Source organism: Anthonomus grandis, chromosome 12 (assembly GCF_022605725.1).
Source record: "Anthonomus grandis grandis chromosome 12, icAntGran1.3, whole genome shotgun sequence".
Taxonomy (NCBI): domain Eukaryota; kingdom Metazoa; phylum Arthropoda; class Insecta; order Coleoptera; family Curculionidae; genus Anthonomus; species Anthonomus grandis.
Window position 1 is genome coordinate 4954690 of NC_065557.1, and position 19616 is coordinate 4974305.

Below are 19616 nucleotides of genomic sequence, written 5' to 3' on the forward strand. Positions count from 1 at the left end.
TCGATTGCGTGTTAATTAGTTTTTTGTCAACGTTTCGAATTATCTGGAATCAATCGGGGATCTATAAAAAATAGGAACACTTTTCAATAGTAGTACAATTTGGCAAAAGGACAAAAAAAAACTAAAGTTTAATCTATAGGTATCCGAGGACCTACGCTCCCGATCCAACCCTTACCACCTACTATTACGCAGCAGATACGGCCTGTATGGTCTCCCAACCGAACCGGAACTCTTCGACATCGAACCGCCGCCCTTTATCAAAGGATCCAGCGCGCCGCCCTATACGTTCGCCGTCTCAAACGCGAACGCTACAAACGACGGGGGCGCCAACACGATCACGATCGAACAACCGGCCGCCCAAGGTAAAGAAACCGGAGCCGCCGCAGCCTCCGCCGCTGGCGCCCCTTTTGCCCGAGACCCGAACGACAAGTTGAAATATAAAAATATCGCGTTCCCGAAACTGGTCAAGGGCCTGATCGAGACCGAACCGTTGCATTTTACCTGCGTGAGTACCAGCGACGGCACCCGGTTAGAGTTGGCGGACGCGATGGGCGTGGGGGGCGTCGTCGTCGCGGCGACCGCGGCCGCCTCCGATTCCGCCGCGCCGGTACTGAACAGCGTCTCGCCGATCGTGCTGTCGCCCCAGCAGATGGCGCCCGAGCAACTTTACGTGAAGCACATCGTCGAGAAGGGCGGCCAGGAGAGTACCGAGTGGGAGAAGCTGGAGATCGGGAAGATTTTCGAGGACCCCCAGTCCCTCGATATGAAAATGGGTGAGAGAGAATGTTACGAAAAGTTCGTTTATTCATTTGCTACTCGTTTTTTTTTATGTAAATGGTAAAATAATGTCTTTTGCGTAGACGGTATTGTCGTATTGTTCAATGGTTATGCAGATATTGATTATCTTTAAGGGGTTACGCCATTTTGAAGACCATAAGGCGCACATTTTGTCCATGGTAAGAAATGCGATACCTTATAGACGTACGTTTTAATTGGGTTTGATATTTTTCTATTCAGGAGTAAACTACCCTTAGGACACTATTTATTTTAAATCCGTTATATAAGTTTTAATTTTGATAAATATTGATACAGGGGATGTCATTAAAGATTTTTTAAGTACATACTTACGACGCTGGATAAACAACTGGTTAATATCAATATAATAATCGTTTTCAGATAACTTTCTTAATTTTTCAATTTAATAATTAATTTTTCAATTTAAACCTAGGACCCGCCATGCTACAAAACTTTTCCTAAAAATTTTTGTTTCACCGTGATCTACATAATTATACATATACAGGGTGGTCCAGTTCAAACGTCATTAATTTTAATGCGTGATAGAGAATTTAAAAAGAAATAGACTTTCATTATAAATTGTTTAATAACAAAAATATAGGGTGTCCAAGTTAAGATTAACTATTTGTTTATTTATCATCCAACTTTTAAACTACCAGCTCAATTTTAATTAAATTTCGCATGCAGGTTATTGTAGTGAATTGTCAATTACTGATGAAAGCCAAATTGCCAGTGGCATAACATACGGAGTGACTTGGTCCTTTTTTGCCTCAAATCTGCGAGGTGATAAAATATTTTTTTAAAAGAAGTCAACTGTTAGATTTTCCATTTAATTTGGAAAAAAAGTTACTCTTGCAAAATTATGATTTAAGGCACTGTTTTTAAAATATCTTAATTTAATTGTTTAGAAAATCCTGCTAAAATGTTGCAAATTTTTATAAAAATAAGTGCTTGGATTTGTATAAAAATGTTGCATATAAAAGATGATCAAAAGTTACCTAAAGTCATTATTTCTTTTGACAGGTTTAATTTAAGATTCAAGCCTAATTTTCTTTTTTTTTCAAAGTTTTTGCAGCATTTTAACTGGCGTTTCTGCACAATTAAACTAAGATATTTTAAAAACAGTGCCTTAAATCAACATTTTGCAAGAGTAACTTTTTTTGCCAACTTAAATAGAAAATCCAAAGTGCCAACTTAAATAGAGAATTTTCATAAAACAATCACCTCATAGATTGGGGGCAAAAGGATCATATACCCCTGTATGTTATGCCACTTGATTTTTTTTTAAATTGGCTTCATTAATAATTGGCAATTGAGTACAATAATGTGCATATAAAATTTAATTGAAATTGAGCTGTTAGTTATGATAAACAAACAAATAATTATTCTTAACTTTGACACCCGATATCTTTGTTATTAAACATTTCTGGGAAATATTTTCTAACAAAAGTCTATTTCTTTTTAAATTCTATCACGTATTAAAATGAATACTTTTAAACTGGAACACTCTGTAGACTTGATCTTCACACTTTATATAGAGATGTTATAAGCAGTTTGTTTAAAATGCCTCAAAATATGCTGATCGCATTTTATTCAACTGCTTATCAGTAATAATAATAATAATGCTTAATTATTTTATTATAAATAATTTAATATAGACTATTATTTATATTTTCATTGATAGAACTTTTGAAAAAATCAATTGAGCCGTTTTTACGACACACAGAAGTCGTCTACAAGAACTTTACCTCGAAGGGGGGCGGCAGCGGGACATCGAGCGCGACGGGCGTCGGTTTCGCCTCGTGCTCTCAATCGGGGGGAGGGACGGCAAATCATCTCCTGCCGTGGCGGCAACTGTTGGTGCCGCCCCCCCGTCAAGTTTTGGTGGTCGAACGGATGCACTCGGGGGCGAGACGTCACGTCACCCTCGACTTCGGCAGTCCCGTTTCTTTGACGGACATCCTGATCCCGTCCTGTCTCGATCTGGTGTCGTTGACGATCGACGTGTGGCTCCTCGGCGAGGAAACGGACGAGGTGCGACTGGTCACCGCCACCGATATCGCCACCAAGAATTTGTTGTTGAGCGATCTGCAACCGCCCCCGCTCTGTCGCTACATGAAGGTGAGTGTGGAAAAGTAAAAAAAAAGCCATAGATTTATAACCAATAATAGACTCGACGTATTTGCTAAAAAACGAAATGATACACCTACACGGTAGAGATGGGTCGTATTTGTGTGATTCGTACTCTCACGTATAAATTCCTATCGGACCGAACAGTCTACCAACTGCGTTTCGGTTGAATTGGCGATCGCAATTCGTATCTGCATTTCGTATTCGTATGTACTGTATCAAACGTATTTGTACTGTTGGCATCGTATTATATAAATACTCGAAAAACTCATCCATTATCCCAAAGATGCTGGTCATACACTTTTATAAAAGGTAAAAAACACGAAATCTACAGCATCACAAATACATTTAATAAAATAACGAAGGTTACATGTTTCGCTCGACTAGAGCATCATCAGACCTAAACAATAATTAAAATTATGTAACCCGAAAAAAGGAGAATTCAACAAAAACTTACCATAACATACACAAAACACCTAATATTTAAGTAAACAAAGATTACAATAAAGTGGCACTATTTATGTACAAAGAACTCAACTAAACAATCAAATCTCTTATACATTTCAGAAATCTAACCATCATTTAAGAGTCTAGAACTACTTGAGGTTATTAAAAACTAGGTGGCCATCAAAATCAAACCTTTCATTAACACAGGACAGATCTGGGCTTTTAAAAGCTTTACTAATCTCCATTGTCTCCAACAAGTCTAGTTTTTTACTAGAGTTTTTTCTACTAGGATTAGTGAACACAAGGCCCAATACAATAAATTTAAAAATACCGAAATCACAGTGACCAGATCAGCTTTCGCTAATCACCTTCTCGACTCCAAACATGATTTTCCTGACAGCCAAAATATAAAAATACTGCATCAATGCAACAAAAGTAAAAAACTAGACTTGTTGGAGACAATGGAGATTAGTAAAGCTTTTAAAAGGCCAGATCTGTCCTGTGTTAATGTTAGTTTATTAAATGTATTTGTGATGCTGTAGATTTCGTGTTTTTTACCTTTTATAAAAATTATATAAATACGATGATAGATGCGAAAATTACACTCATCCATTTAGTTACATACGTTGTTTTCGCTTGATTACAGCGAAAACAACACCTGTAGCTAACGAAAAGAACCCCATGGAAAACCACTTGTCAAGCTTTCATCGTTGATTGACAGAAACAATACAAATTCTTGACGTTCAAAAATGTATCTAGTAATCCCTAACAACGCCCTTTATTTGAATATTATGTCAGTTTGACAATCTCATTATTTCAAAGCTTTGGAACAGAATCCATAAAATCAATAGACGAGAAAGTAGTAGATAGTGTAGCAAAAAATACTAAGAATAACAAGCAGTATGTCTAGCGGCAATTCATGTCATTTTGCGATGAAAGAAAGTATATTTTAACTAAGGACACGCAGATTAGAGAACTGGCAGACCTTCTTCAAGGTTGGGCATTCAATATGAAGAAACAAGACGGTCAGAAGTACAAAGATTTTACAGGTCATTGAGCAATTTAAGACCTAACGATTTTTAGTTTTGGTATCTTTAGGAAGCTTCCCTTAAATCCATTAAATTAAAATTTTGGATGATAATATTGTCTGTAATACAAGGACTCTTCCGTTTTGTTCCGAATGATTGGAGAAAAAACTATTTTTTGTACTTTCCTACGATTTGGCTTGGGGAGGTGGTAAAGGGGCTCGCTCGCAAGTAGAAGAAGCAATTTTAAGAAAGAAACCAACAGCCTTGGAGAATACACAAATCGTATAGAATATAATGGCGATTTGAAGATAGCGCAGGGAGGAGATAAGTCTTTATCAAGCTCAAAATGGCTTTAAACAAGAGTAATCCCGAAATCTGCCCAATACGGCTTTGACTGACAAGTATCTACTAAAACGAAGTTCCACGTGTAAATTCCACATGAAACATTATTTTTAAGTGTTGGATTCATTTCGCCAAAATATGAAAAGGAACTCAAAGGTTGTTTTTAGAAAAATATGCTTTCATGCAAAATTATCGAAAATTTTTCAGGACTTGTGTAATTAATTAATTACCCTCGATACATACGGCTTACGTTAAGGCATATATATTAATTAATACAGAAATAAAAAAAAATGTTTTTATTTTAGTTTCCTACAAATTAAGAACATGTTAAACATGCAAGGGGTATAAGTACGAAGGCCTACGATTTCTAGCAGAATTAGGCATTGGCAAAGACAAATACCAATGATGGAAGGGAATTATGTTATTAATACATAGCTTTTTCAGATCGTTAAATAAATGTAAAACATGCTGAAGATAATTTTCTCGTCCATTTTTATTGATACAAAGATCTATAGTGTATCAAAGTGGCTATATTTGTATTTAATTACTCCTGTATTTTCTTTGTCAATTCAAAAACATTTGAAAAGTAACCATGTCACTTTTTCTCCTTGAGTGTTAATCGTTCTGTTTTTGAGAATTAAAAATGATAAAGGTCAATTTATTTTAACTCTTTAACAAAGCATGGATCGTTTTTTCCTGATCTGATTTTTAAAATATTTATTCAGTCATTAATGGTGTTCAATTCCAAATGCCTTTTTCTATTCTCATTGGCACTATGCATGTTGTCGCACTCCATCATAGAATGGCCAGATTCTAAGAATTTCTGCTCAATGGTTATATTTATTTATTACAAATTTTATTATCACTTATTTAATTTAAATGATAATAAAAAAATTAAATGTATTATTAAGTCCAGTTAGTTATGCTTGATGCTTGTTATAAATATATATCGTTACTATTTATTATCAATAATTTGTAACAAGAACGTAAATATATCCAATTATTGCCTTATTTTATAAATATTCACCTTCCAATCTCAACATTTTTCTATTTCAATTCTGATGGCTATCAAATTGATTGCATCCTCTATTGAAAACTATATCTTAATTTGAAATGCATATTTTCTAGTCTTTCTAGTATTCTGTAACAATAACATTAACGAAATATAAAGATCAAAAAATTTGAACATATAAGTCTATATAGTTATAAGTCTATGTAATAAACACACTGCTAATCATATTTCTTGTGCAGATAACGTTGGTGGGCAGATATGGTATGTCGACCACCAGATGTCGCATCCCCCTGGGGTATTTTTACGGTCACGTGGTGGTGCTGCCCGAGGAAAACCCCAACGAGGCCTACGTGAAACCGGATTACGAGAAACAGCTGAACGTCCTCTCGAAACTGCTGGAAGATATCGGCTGTAGGTACAGCCTCGCCTGTTCGAAACTGAAAGACTACTTGCAGCCGTTTCTGATCGCCGATATGAAGAACACGTCGCACCTTTCGACTTACATCAACATCTTGAAGGATAAGAGCTGCAACGTCAGCAATGCGGAGCATAATAAGATTTTTACGGCGTATCAGGTAAGGAGCTGTAGACATTGTTTCTGTTAAGATTTTAGTGGGTACTATCAATGACTGCCTAATTCTTTGGGAAGATCGAGAGTCTGTCATTAACTGGTGGAAGTAACTTTCTTATATATCAACTATTTCACAAACAGTAAATCGCTACTTAGGTCTGAATATTTTATTTAATATTGCCAGTCCCGTTAATAAGACGGTTAGGAAAAGTAAAAGTTTTACGTACATTTTTTCAATGTTTAAAGTACCATCAGTTAAAAATGGTCCTGTAATATGGTCGCCCAAAATACCAACCCAAGCATTCAATTTTTAAGGATACTTAGTACGGAATTGAAAACTTCTGTGCTCATTTTACTGAGACCAATATCAGACAACAGGAAGAGTTGTGTTTGTCATATAACGGAAAAGAAGAATCATCTGAAAATAGAATATTGTGTACAAAATTTAATTTGTTTTTTCCATCAAGGTTTCACAAAATTCTCTTCTTCGCCACTGGTCTTCGGGAAATATTTCTAGAGTATGAATATTTAAGATATTTGTACTCATGTTTTCCAAATACTGGTAACAGTTTTATGATCCATACCCAGTTCTCTCGAAAACTTCTACTTGATCGTATTGAATCGACTTCTAAAGCACTCCAAACCATTTCTTCCAGACGCTCTTGCCCTGGACCTTTTCGATAGAAGGTTTTTGCACTTTAGTGTGGGATTTGCGGTAATCTTAAAGACTTAATCTTGGCGCAACCTTTAATAATAAGCTTACTTTTACCAAACATTATGGAAACATAATTAGTGAAACATCTAGAACTCTTGGATTCATTACTAGACTAAGCCATGAATGTCAGGATATTGAAACACTTAACGCCTGTTTTAATTATTTGTGTAAGTTTTTGGGTTTCTAATTCCTGATTTTTGAAGACTTTCCTCTAACCAAAAATATTATTGTGTCACCTTAGCATGACTTTTTTAAGGGAAGATCTATGACAACATATTTTATGGTAATAACTCAGGGAATCGCCGAACCCATTGATATCAATGGCCAAGTTGATGCCATCTACCTTGACTTTACAAAAGCTTTGTAAAGTCAGTCAATCAATCAGCTGCATCATAGTTTACTTTTGAGCAAACCAAATCATTTTGAACTTTCAAATTCTATTGTTGCTCTTTTTCGTACCTGTGTGGACGTACTTAGTATATTGAATTTTATGGTGCAATTTAAAAAGTAGATTAAACAAGCCAACTTTATAAGGTATTAGCCAGGTTGCCGTACAATTTTTTGGTTCAGTATGAGGGGTCAAAGTTGGGATATTAAAAATAAAAATTAATAATACTTCATTTTGGAATAGATGTCCTATTAAACGTTTTGGCTGTTTAGGTTACTGTTTGATCAGTAAAATGGCTATTCAGTGTTGCAAGGCTAAAAAAAAAATTCCAAAAAATATCTATTTTTAAGGCGTGACAATCGAAACTCTGATCTAAGAGTAGGATTTTGGTGACTTCCACTAAAGTGCCAATATCTCGAAAGTCATCGATATTTTACTAAGGTCATTTTATGTTTTTCTGGGTGCTTATGAGTTGCTCCATGAGCCACTCCAATATTATCGTTGACTTTCCGGACACCTTGTATAAACTGTTGAACATTACTAAAGTTTATAACAAATGTTATAGCCTTACAAGTTTAATCAGTGATAGTCGAATGAACGAAGACAATAAAAATGTAACGTGTTTGAGATTTTAGCAAAGCTTTTGAAACTCTAAGTCATAAGCTGCTTCTAGCAAAACTGCACTATTTTGGCCTTTCAAGAATTTCGATAGATTTCTTTTCGTCTTATCTAAGCAAACGTTCCCACTGTGTTGCCATACGTACTAATGACTACCTTCTAGCTAAGTCAGATTACTCGATTATACCACAGGGTCTATTTTGGGCCCACTGTTGTTCTCTATTTATGTTGCGGATATGTATAAGCATCTACAATATTGTAAGATACAACAGTATGTGGACGATTCGTAAATATTTTATTCCCTGAAAGTCAGGTGCAAACTGCACAAAACTGTTTTAATAGTGACTTGAATCATTAATAATTTTAAACAAAAACAAAGGTAAGGACACAAAGTCACGGTCTCATCCAATCTATATAATTTATTAAAAAAGCTTAAAAGCTACACGTGTTTCGCTCCTGTCGGAGCATCATCAGGCCTAGACCTACACAGATCACATTACAACTGATCTTACAACTGATGTTACAACTGATCAGTTACAACTGATCTTACAACTGATGTTGTAATGTGATCTGTGTAGGTCTAGGCCTGATGATGCTCCGACAGGAGCGAAACACGTGTAGCTTTTAAGCTTTTTTAATAAATTATATAGATTGGATGAGACCGTGACTTTGTGTCCTTACCTTTGTTTTTGTTTTCGTTTGGTCTCTTAGAGAAGAATGGATGATACGTTTCTATTAATAATTTTGCCAAAAATCACAATTTAAAACTTAACCCTTCTAAATCGTCTGTAATATTTCTTGGTGGTACCAAACTAAAACTTAAGAGTGTCCTTGAATTTTGTTCCTAAAATAAATGATACACGCCTTCCAATAGCGGAGGAAGTTAAAAAATTAGGTATTTATCTGGATTCTGAACCATCTTGTAATGCACATGTGAAGCGAAAACTGGGTATTGCCTATATGCGTTTGAGGAAAGTCTGGAGCATTAAGAAATATGTACCGTCAAAGACAAAATATTTTCTCTGTAACTGTTTGGTCTTGTCTATTATGGATTATGGAGATGTTGTTTACGGAAGTTCGTTCACTAACAGCGGAAACGGCAAATTCAATTCAAAAATTACAGAACTCCTGTTTACGTTTTTCTTTTAATATAACATACAGAGAACACATTACGCCTCACTTGAATAGGCTTTCCATTTTATCAATGACTACCAGGCGAAAATGTCATTCGCTGAGTTTTGTGCATAGAGTTTTAAAAACTGGTCAGCCACCTTATTTGCGTCAGTTATTTTACTCTAGTGGACATAACCATGATATAAGGCAAATAAATCATTTATTAATTCCGCAACATAAAACTGCGAATTTCCAAAAATCATTCAGTTACGTAGCTATTAAGTTATGGAATGAACTAGCAGACGAAATAAAAACACAAACATATACATTTACATAGAGTTATAAAGAGTGTTAAAAGTAACTTATTGACCAAACAAGGAAATATCTTCTAATTCTAATTAATACAATACAAATTGCGTGCATCTACAGTTTCTTTTAGCTTTTTAAGGGAAAATAATTTAAGAGAACTGATTATTCCGTGGGTTCATACATAAAAGTTTTTAGGATTTTATTTTATTTTGTTTTATTGTAAATCTAGGTATAAGTTTTATGTAGACTTGTTTTAATTTATAAGATTTTTGTATTAGACACTTTTATATTGCTGAAAATAGTATATATATACTTTTAACGGGTAGCATCCCGCAGATATATCGACATTCGACATCTTTGTGGTGTTGCATGTATCTGTGTATCGGTTTTTTATAATCGCGATGCTTTCCTTATTTGTCCTTTTCCGAAGAATTGATAAGATTATTTTTGTATTACTTACTGTATTTTATGTGTATATTTTGGACAAATAAAAAAGATAGATTTTTTTTTATGTTAAAAACAAACCTTCTTCCAGGAAACGCTAACCTACCAGCACCAATTAAACACCATACGAAACGTAATGTCGCGCATCGAAGCCTCAATTTACCCATGCGAAGACCCAACTAAAACGGCCCCCGCAGTCCCAATTCTAACTGACAAACTGTGCAACGTGGCAGAGGGCCTCCTGGAGGTCCTCTTATCCCTGGACAGCTCCTGCGAACTCACCCAGGAAACCTGCGAGCGGTTCTTCCAAGGACTCTGCGTCTCGCAATCCTCCAGACTGCAGCTGTTGGCGGCCGTTTTTTTGGAGAAATGCTGCGGTTCCGGCCCGTTTTGGGGCACATTTTTAGCCGACACCCTGGTCAACTTGTTCAAGACGTCCTGCGCGGCGATATTCCCGCAGGATCGATTGTTCGTTTTGCTGATTTACCTGAGCAGGAAGAGTCCGGAGAGGAGTGCCGTTATCGATGCCGCTATGCGGGTCGTTTACGCCACCTTGCGGCCCCTGGAGGAGAATCGTCCGTTACTGTTGGCGATCAATGTGGATTTGCCGTTGCTGTCGTGGCTGTTGATGTACTTGTCGCTCCAATTGACCTTTTGGAGGAACGGGAACGGTGATGGTGACCGATGGGATTGGGTGCTCGGGGAGATGGTGGGTAAGGTGAGTTTTGATAGTTTTTTTTTTAGTTATTATGTGCATATTTTTGATATTGCTGAAATAGGTGTTCAATAGAATTAAATGAAGAATGTGCATACGAATTTTCAAAGATTTTCGCTTTTTTGTTTTTGAGTTATGGACATTTTTTTTTTGAAAAAAAAAATTACCTTTTCTCAGAAACAATATTTTTTCTTGTCACCCTTCACACTTGTTAGAAAATGCTGAAATAGGTGTCGAATAGAATGAATGAATAGAAGAGTGTACATGTAAATTTTCAGAGATTTTCGCTTTTTGATTTTTGAGTTACGGCAATTTTTCAGACCTTTTTTGAAAAAAAAGCACCTTTTAACAGAAATCATTTTTTTTCTTGTCACCCTGTACTTATTTTTGATAATGCTGATATAAGTCTCCAATAGAATTAAATGAAGAGTGGACATACAAATTTGCAGATATTTTCGCTTTTTTGTTTTTGAGTAATTGGTATTTTTGTGAAAAAAATGTTCTTTTCATAAAATTTTTTTTTTCTTTTGACCGTACGCATAATTTTGAAAATGCTGAAATAGAGGTCCAGTAGAATTTAAAGAAGAGTGTACATACATATTTTCAAAGATTTAGGTTGTTTAATTTTTGAGTTATGGACATTTTTTGAAATTTTTTTGGAAAAAAATAACCTTTTTACAGAAATCATTTTTTTTCTTATCACCCTCTACATATTTTGGAGAATCCTGAAATAGATGTCGAATAGAATTAAATAAAGAGTGTATACACAAATTTTAAAAAAATTTAGCTTTTTTGTTTATGAGTTATGGACATGTTTTGAACCATTTTTGAGAAAAATTACCTTTTGACAGAAATAAATGTTTTTCTTGTCATTCAGTACTTATTTATGAAAATACTGAAATAGGTGTCTAGTAGAATTAAACGAAGAAGGTACGTACAAATTTTCAAGGATTTTTACCTTTTGATTCTCGAGAGATATGGCCATTTGCTGGAATCGTTTCATGAAAAAAAAAATCAATTCTTAATTCGCCACTTTTATTTTTGAATTTATGCATGACCTTCTGAAAAACTGACTCTATTATTAAGATGAGACACGAAAGCTACTCCCAGTGAAAACATAAAATTCATCGTCTCTTCTTTCTTATGTCGCTTATAGCGGTGAAAACAATGGCAACGTTTAAAATAGCGAACGGGCGCTATCTTGGAAGCAACAGATTAACGGAGAATAGGGAATAGATAGGTCATATTAAAGGTATCTTTAATAATCTAAAGACTCGTTGATCACTGTTGATATTGCAACAATTTAAACCAGTAACATCCTTCACTACTGGAGAGAAAATAGTCAAATTCACTTTTTGTATTACCATCCGGACTTCGCCAGGTCCATTTTCTTTATTTCTTTTTATTAGCAATCTCGGAACTCATACATTTCTTTCAGTGAAACTAAATTGTTCTACATATTTTTTAGATGTTACTTGTTTTTCCCCCAGTTTTGCGTTTAAGTCTCCAATGGCGAAAGTATAAGTTGCTGTTTCTTTGCTAATCATTTTTCTGATGTTATCATAAGTGTTACGGTTTTCGAGATATTTTGATTTTTGCGAAATTTTATGAAATACCTACCTGTAATCAGTTTATTTATGGTGTGTCACTAAATGAAAAAAAAATCACAATTTCTTCGGTTGGATATTATTTGCCGATAGATGCGCTTTATGATGCGTATTAAAATTTTTCAGTTATGCAAATATTTTTCACAGGAAAAATTTTTGAAATTGCAATATCGGATTTTTTTTTCTTTTCAAAAAGTTTGAAGTCCTATGACGCAATAAAATAATAATATGTTATATTATTATTTTATTGCGTTATATTATTATTTTATTGCGTTATATAATAATATGTTATATAATTATAAAAGGAATAATGTAGGCAGCGGATAAGAACGGATTTTTCGAAATTCAACCGATAAGGGGTAAAAAATGGGAAAATTGGTACCCGTGACCTCGAGAACTAAGGGGGCGTGGCTTCAGAGTTTAAACGGAGACTGCCCGCACCAACGAGTCGCAGGCATCAACTTAAGAAAAAAAAAATTAACTGCAACAATGTTTTTGTATAATGTAGGCCCCGGATACGAACGAACTTTTTGAAATTCCACCGATAAGGGGTGTTAGCGATATGATAAAATATATCGCATAGCGGCATAAAACTGATTAATAAATACGATTGAAAAAGTGCCTCTGTATTATTTATATTTTGGTAGACATAACAACAATGCGGGTCCATGCGAGACTGATACCCGAGAGGTGACTCGACTCAGTCTTACCGCTCGCTCTGCATCTAACGAATCATTTTTAAGATTATTTGTGTCTTGGTTTTATAGTAATTATTTTATATTAATCGCGCCCCTTGACCTCAAGAAAAACGGCGTGGCAATTGTGGGTTGCATGTACTATCAATGAGGCGAGGCTTCGGATTTTATTTTTGTGTATTGTGGGTTGCATTTACTATTATTGGAGGCCTTCTTCGACTTTTCTTTTATTTTCACGCGAGCAACGCCGCGGGCATCTAGCTAATTCCAGCATAAAACATTCTTATTCCATTACATCCAGTTTTTATGCGATATTTCTTCCTCCAATTTGAGCAGTTATGATTCTTGCATTAACGTTCTGAGATTTAGACTTCCCAGTCGTGAGTATTATCATTAAATTTTTTGTCTTCTTTTGCTTCGACCAGAATCCTTCAGGTAGTTCTACTGGGAGGTGTCTGGTTTTCTTATACATACCATACCCACCTGATTATTTCGTCATTTCAAAGGGGTTTTTGACCAATATTTTTCTATGAGCCAATAGAAAGTTTTTGATCATTTTTTTATAATTATTATAGTTATTGTTCATATAATCCTATATTAAATATAGATTTGGTAGAAGTTGGAAGGTTTTGCGGACGACGCCTGGCTCTTGGCCATTACCGCTCTGAAAATTAAACTAAGATTTAATTACTTCTGAGTTTACACCACGAAAAGTGCCAATAAACAAAAACGCAACATAATTTCACCATTTCCTTTCTAGTTGGTTTATACTAATGGCGATACCGCTGCTACCACTTCCTCCTCCGTCGCCACCTCTTCAATAAACAAGAGCAAACTGCTGGTCGGATGGCAAAAGAACCACACGTCAAACTTCAAATCGTCGAAGTGTAAAATCTTAAAGAAACCCACGAATGGCGGAGAAACGAGCGGAAAATCCGGGGAGGAGACACGCGATCCCACTTGCCTACGCGACCTGATGCTGGTGCCTCAGAAGACGCCCCAGTACGTCGATCCGACCCACTGTTTGGCCGTGTCGAAGCTCCTCGTCAAGTTTATTATCACGATGGACCATTCGGGCAGTGCTGACATGATGTTGCTCAGTTTTAAGGTAATACTTTATATATAATGAGGACGCACAAGTTGGAACAAACAGCGATTTTTTTGATGATGAATTCAAGTATACAGGGTAAAACAAAAATAAGCAACGACCATTAACTTCAATTTTTTAAATGGAAGCACCTATTTTTTATTCAATTTTTGAATTATTAGTACTAACATTATTAATAAATTTGCAACTGTTTGGGTCATTTGAGCATATTCAAACATGTTGTTTCATAGTTTTTTAACAGGTAATTTTGATTGTTAATGCCTTGTCACTATTTAATCGCATGGAAACAGTATGTATGTATATTTACATTATACATATGTATGTATATACATGTATGTAGTTTACGTAAATGTCAGTAAGTGTCAAGTGCAGTTGCAAAGTTTAAAAGTGAGGCGCGTTTAACTGAAAAACAAAAAATTGAAATTTTGATGATGGTAGGATATGGCGACAAGACTCGAACACAGGCCAAGGTTTGCGATCTGTTTAACAATAAGTACCCGGCGAGGCTTATTATACCTTCGGCAGTAAGCAAAATTGAAAAAAAGTTTTCAGATTTTGGTCATGTTGGAGACAAATATAAACCTGAACCGTCTTACGCTTCCAGAAAACAGACAATTCGATATTTTGCTCGATTTACAAGAAAATACACATAAATCGACTCGACAAGTTGCTGCAGATCAGTCGGTTAGTAAATCATGTGTTCTAAAATATTTGTATAGGAATAAATGGCATCCATATAAAATTTATTTAATTCAGGAGCTTATTGAAAATGATCACATCCGCAGAATAGAGTTTTGCGAAGTAATGATGAATAAATGTAATGCAAACCCACAATTTTTAAGTAAAATTGTTTTTTTTTTGGGACGAGGCAAGTTTTTTTTTAATGGTTCTGTAAATAGGCAAAATTTTCGTTATTGGGCATCAGAAAATCCACACTTGGAGTATGGAAAGTCACATACAATTTCCTAAGAAGTTAAACGTATGGGCAGAAATTGCGGGCACGTCAATTGTGGGTCCCTATTTTATTGAGGGCGCACTTCTTTGAAAAATATTTAGAGTTGTTTCAAAATCAGATAGTACTTAGTTTAATTGCACTTTATCCAAATGGTGAAAAACCCATTTATACCGGCAGATTCGATATGGTTCCAACAGTACGAAATTACCTTTCCAACATTTTCCCAAATAGATGGATTGGAAGGAGGGTTTTATTGAATGGCCAGCAAGATTTAACCCCATTGGATTTTTATCTATAGGGTTATCTAAAATATAAAGTTTATTTTGATAAATCTGAAAGTTTAGAAGAATTAAAAAATAGAATTAGAACCGAAATACAACAAATTCGGCCTCAAACAATTAGTAAAGTATTACAAGAATTTGAATATCGACATGGTTACTGTCAGGAAGTTAATGGTCAACAATTTGAACATTTATTTTGATTTTTTTGTTTTGTTTTTTTTTATAAACTGTTCCAAAAATTCATGGTTATTTATAAAAAAAATAATCGCAAATTTCTTTATAAATATTGAGGTTAGCTATCGGACATGGTATCCAAAACATACTTAAAATTTTATACAGAATTAAAAAATAAAATAAAAAATGTATGTTTCTATTAAAAAAAATTAAGTTGATAGTCCAAGCTCATTTTTATTTTCACCCTGTATACATGAATTCATCATCAAAAAAAATAGCAAATTGCTGGGTCTTATTAAGAGGTGCACCGGAGATTTCCAGGACATTGCTTCTTATGATCTGAGCATTAAATATTATAGTGGCAACATACATACGCAGTATTGTTGGAGTCAAATTAAGATTTTTTTTCTTGCTAACCTTTGCTGAAGCTTGAATTTTTAAGACTGTTGTTAAAAGCCAATGTTCTGTGAATTTATTATCGTGATGCGAACATTTTTAAGTCAAATTATAAATAAATAAATAAATAATCATTTTATTGTTCCATAACATTTACATAGTTTATAATATTTACATACATATAATGCTGGAACTAAAGGCTTTTTATTCAGCATCCCTCCCAAGGAAGGGGCTGTTAAAGCCCATGCATTGCTATACACTTTTCATTATAGCACTCAAATAACCTTCACAATAATTTTTCAATTTTTGCCAGTAACCCAATTATATATAAAGTAGGCAAAAAGACCTACATTAAACCAAACTAACAATGTGGACGAATAATAATATTATTATCTACATCTACCCTAGATCTGCTAAACTCAATGATAAAAATCTAAATTTGCTAAAGGAGTTGCTGCCTGATTTTATTTTTTAAATAAACAACAGAAAAATTAAATGTATTAATTTTGAATTTATTAATTTATTAAAATTATACTCTATCTATTTTAAGGTTTTTATCTGGTATCATTAAGATTTTTGTACAGTGTATAGGTTAGTTTTTTCTTTTCTTGTAAAATGTTTGATATGGTTTGGCCTTTATTAGGCCAACTTCAGAAACAGGGTTTATCTGAGGTCCAAAACCAGTTACACTTCCTCTCCATTTAAGGCCGCAAAACTTTGTTAATAATTATTGTTGTTTTTAGATAATCTCAAAGTTGGTCACCCTGGCGAAACTTCAACTGTGCCAACTGGTAACCGAGAGTCAACTTTTAGAGCTGATCAATTTCGCGTTGGCGTGTAAAGTGCCCTGGGCCCCTTTTGCGCTCTCCTGCCTTTTGCAGGACGCCTTGACGGTCAGTGGGCCGCAGAACGAAGACGATGACGACTACGATGAGTCCGAAGGGGTCGAAATGGACGCGGACGGTCCCGCCTCCTCTTCCGGTTGGGGAACAAATCAAAACGGTTGGTAACGATATTCGATTTATGTTATGATCTTATCCAATCCAGTCAAAGCAGACAGAAATTAAACTGAGAATTGAGTTCACTAAATGCAAAACTCGGCATTTGCGACTAAAGAGATTTTTCAGGAAAGGCAAAAATCTGTCAAAAATGTACCTGAGAATATGTTTGATAGATGAGTCTATCTTTCGATTTATGTATATATAAATGCTTTAAATCATTACTTATTTATAAATAAGAAAAATGCGAAGAATGCTTTAAAATACACAGTTTTTCAGATTTATTTTTTACAAATACAAAGTTTTGCAATAAGAGTGAAGAAAAATAATATGTGTATATATGTTATATAGTGTCAGATGGAGTAAATAATGTGCGCGAAATATAGGCCCGCCCATCGATGCAACCTTGGCAGATTTAGACGAGGAGAATTATGCCTACTTATTTTAAATTATTTTACCGTACAGCTTTGCTTTGTAAATTTGTAGTTGAAATTTGACCTTTTGGCATCCAGCCCTGCTTGATTAAAAAATGAAATTTAACCACAACATTTTTTGTCATTTTCACGTATAAATTTGCTCATCCTGGGACACACTGTATATTAAAAATATTTATTACCTGCTGCTTCTGCTGTAAACTGGACTTTTTGCACTTTGTTTTATGCTGGATGCTCGTTATCACATGTTTTGTATATGTTCACAATCACTTACTTTTCAGCAATGGTCAAATGTTTTCGTACTCTTTTCTTGTGGGGTGACAATGGGGGTGTACGTGGCGCGTCAGCCATTATTTGTTAACAAACAAATTAACAAAAAAATAAACATAATCTCAACTTTTCAATATTGCGAAGATTCAAATATTCGAATGGCAGAAAATTCAAACAAAACGATCTAAAGCCGCTCGACTAATAAAATTAAATAAAACCCCAAGTCATGAACCCTATCGAGGATCTAGGCCACACCTCCGGCACAGAACGATCACGTGACCACTCCATCTGTTCGGTAACCCAAGTATAGACCAAAATATGACAAATTTTAAATTACTTTTTAATTCCTATGATGGAAACCTAAAACTGTACCCAATAATCACTAAATGTTCATAAACATATTAGATCCTAAGTTTTTCATATTCTTCGTTTTGTTGGTCTCTTTCAGCTCCTCTCTGTTGGCGATTCTGATCTGAGTTCTGGAGATATTTGTAACATTCTAATTCTGAATATTATTTTTCCGTGATTACTTGATTGAATATCAAATTCATGGCACCTTAGGCTTTGATTTCTTGACTAAGAGGCTGCGTTCTTGAATTATTTTTCAATTGACATAATACATTACATCTTGTCAAGTTCAATTATTATTTGTCATTCAAATAAATTTGGCGCAGTTTTTTTAAAGAATTTTCGTGTTTACTAACCGTGATTTTCGGCACCTTATTTCGAAATGTAAAAAATTGATTTTTTCTAGTATAAAACAAAAGTAGCAAGTTAGTGTCGCTTCCTGTTAAACCGGAAGTAACAAAAAATAACAAAATATGTATCTTTTTACATGACTCATATGACTATTCTATCGATCTACCAAATTTCATTTGTTTATCTTGAAAAGTGAAAAAGTTATTAAGTTTCCCTAGTAAGTTCAGTACAGGCTTCATAAGGTCCTAATGTACAAAAAAACTATTTTAAAAATTGTCAAAGAATACCTTGTTAGTTTCAGAATTAACTTCCTAATATCACATTTTTTTTGAAAATTTAATTCCTTTATCATCAATTGCACGTACGTTTTTGCGACATGTTTCAGCAATTGACACGACGATAATTGTTTTAACGAAATCGTTATCACTGACTAATTTTAGCGTGTGTGTAAACTGTACATCATACTACCCTAAAAAGCCTGCCTTTAATAATAAAAAGTTAACTGAAAAAACGTTACTGAGTACCGAGATAGTCAAATATAATCAAACCTTAACTATTAAAATATGCGATGTGTAGAACTGGTTCCTTCATGTAGAAAATGTATCCAAAAAAATTAATACGCTTTTCTTAAAATTAAGGATCTCGTTCTATGTAAAACATTCTACACGGAGCAAATAAATCGCTGTCTCAGTTAAACTAATCACTCTTTCCGTACATAACTAATTCTACACCTAATACGATGTTTATGGAATAAAGTTGTATTAGTGAAAATACTAAAACCTTACTGTAAAAAAAAAGCCTAGTTGGCGTGTATTTCCACCTCCGGGTATAACCGCTTTAAATTACCGTCCGCTTATAATTCTAGCAAATATGTCTAGGAGGAAATTTAGGCCTAAAAACGTGTAGGGATGGAAATATAATCCTAAGAATCTTACAAGACATCGCGATAGTTCGTCATATAAAGTTTGGATCATTTTAGACTTAATAGTTAAGTCTTATGTTAATTTTCAGCCCTAGACAGCTCGATTGTTGTATATTGTGTGAAATAAAACATACCCAAGATTTACAAATATTATTATATTTTATAATATTTACATACACCATACCTAGATAGTTATATTAAATTAAAAGGTTTAGCTCATTAATATAAATTAAATTAAAACTACATTATATTTACATAGTATACTAAAGTGCATATATTTACATTTATATATAAGTAAAGTGTAATGTAATATACATAGGTACATAAAGTCATTCATTTCTAATTAAAATTGTTTTTGGTATTTACACTTGTACTTCGATTTTTTGTTATAAGGTCTATAATTGTTTAATTGTTATTATAATTGTTTTTTAGTTTCATAATAAATTCGAA

The 19616-nt window shown here is 34.3% G+C and overlaps 1 protein-coding gene across 3 annotated transcripts in view; it reads left to right on the forward strand.

Moving 5' to 3' along the window:
* LOC126743427 (baculoviral IAP repeat-containing protein 6) overlaps window positions 1-19616 on the forward strand; it is a 117489-nt gene that overhangs the window by 43615 nt on the left and 54258 nt on the right. For 2 of the 3 annotated variants that reach the window (XM_050450523.1, XM_050450525.1), the window contains exons 15-20: window positions 140-773; window positions 2480-2916; window positions 5994-6329; window positions 10004-10630; window positions 13690-14037; window positions 16587-16845. In XM_050450523.1, the coding sequence (XP_050306480.1) occupies window positions 140-773; window positions 2480-2916; window positions 5994-6329; window positions 10004-10630; window positions 13690-14037; window positions 16587-16845 (2641 nt within the window). The remainder of the gene's footprint in view (window positions 1-139; window positions 774-2479; window positions 2917-5993; window positions 6330-10003; window positions 10631-13689; window positions 14038-16586; window positions 16846-19616) is intronic. The other variant, XM_050450524.1, reaches the window with a different exon arrangement.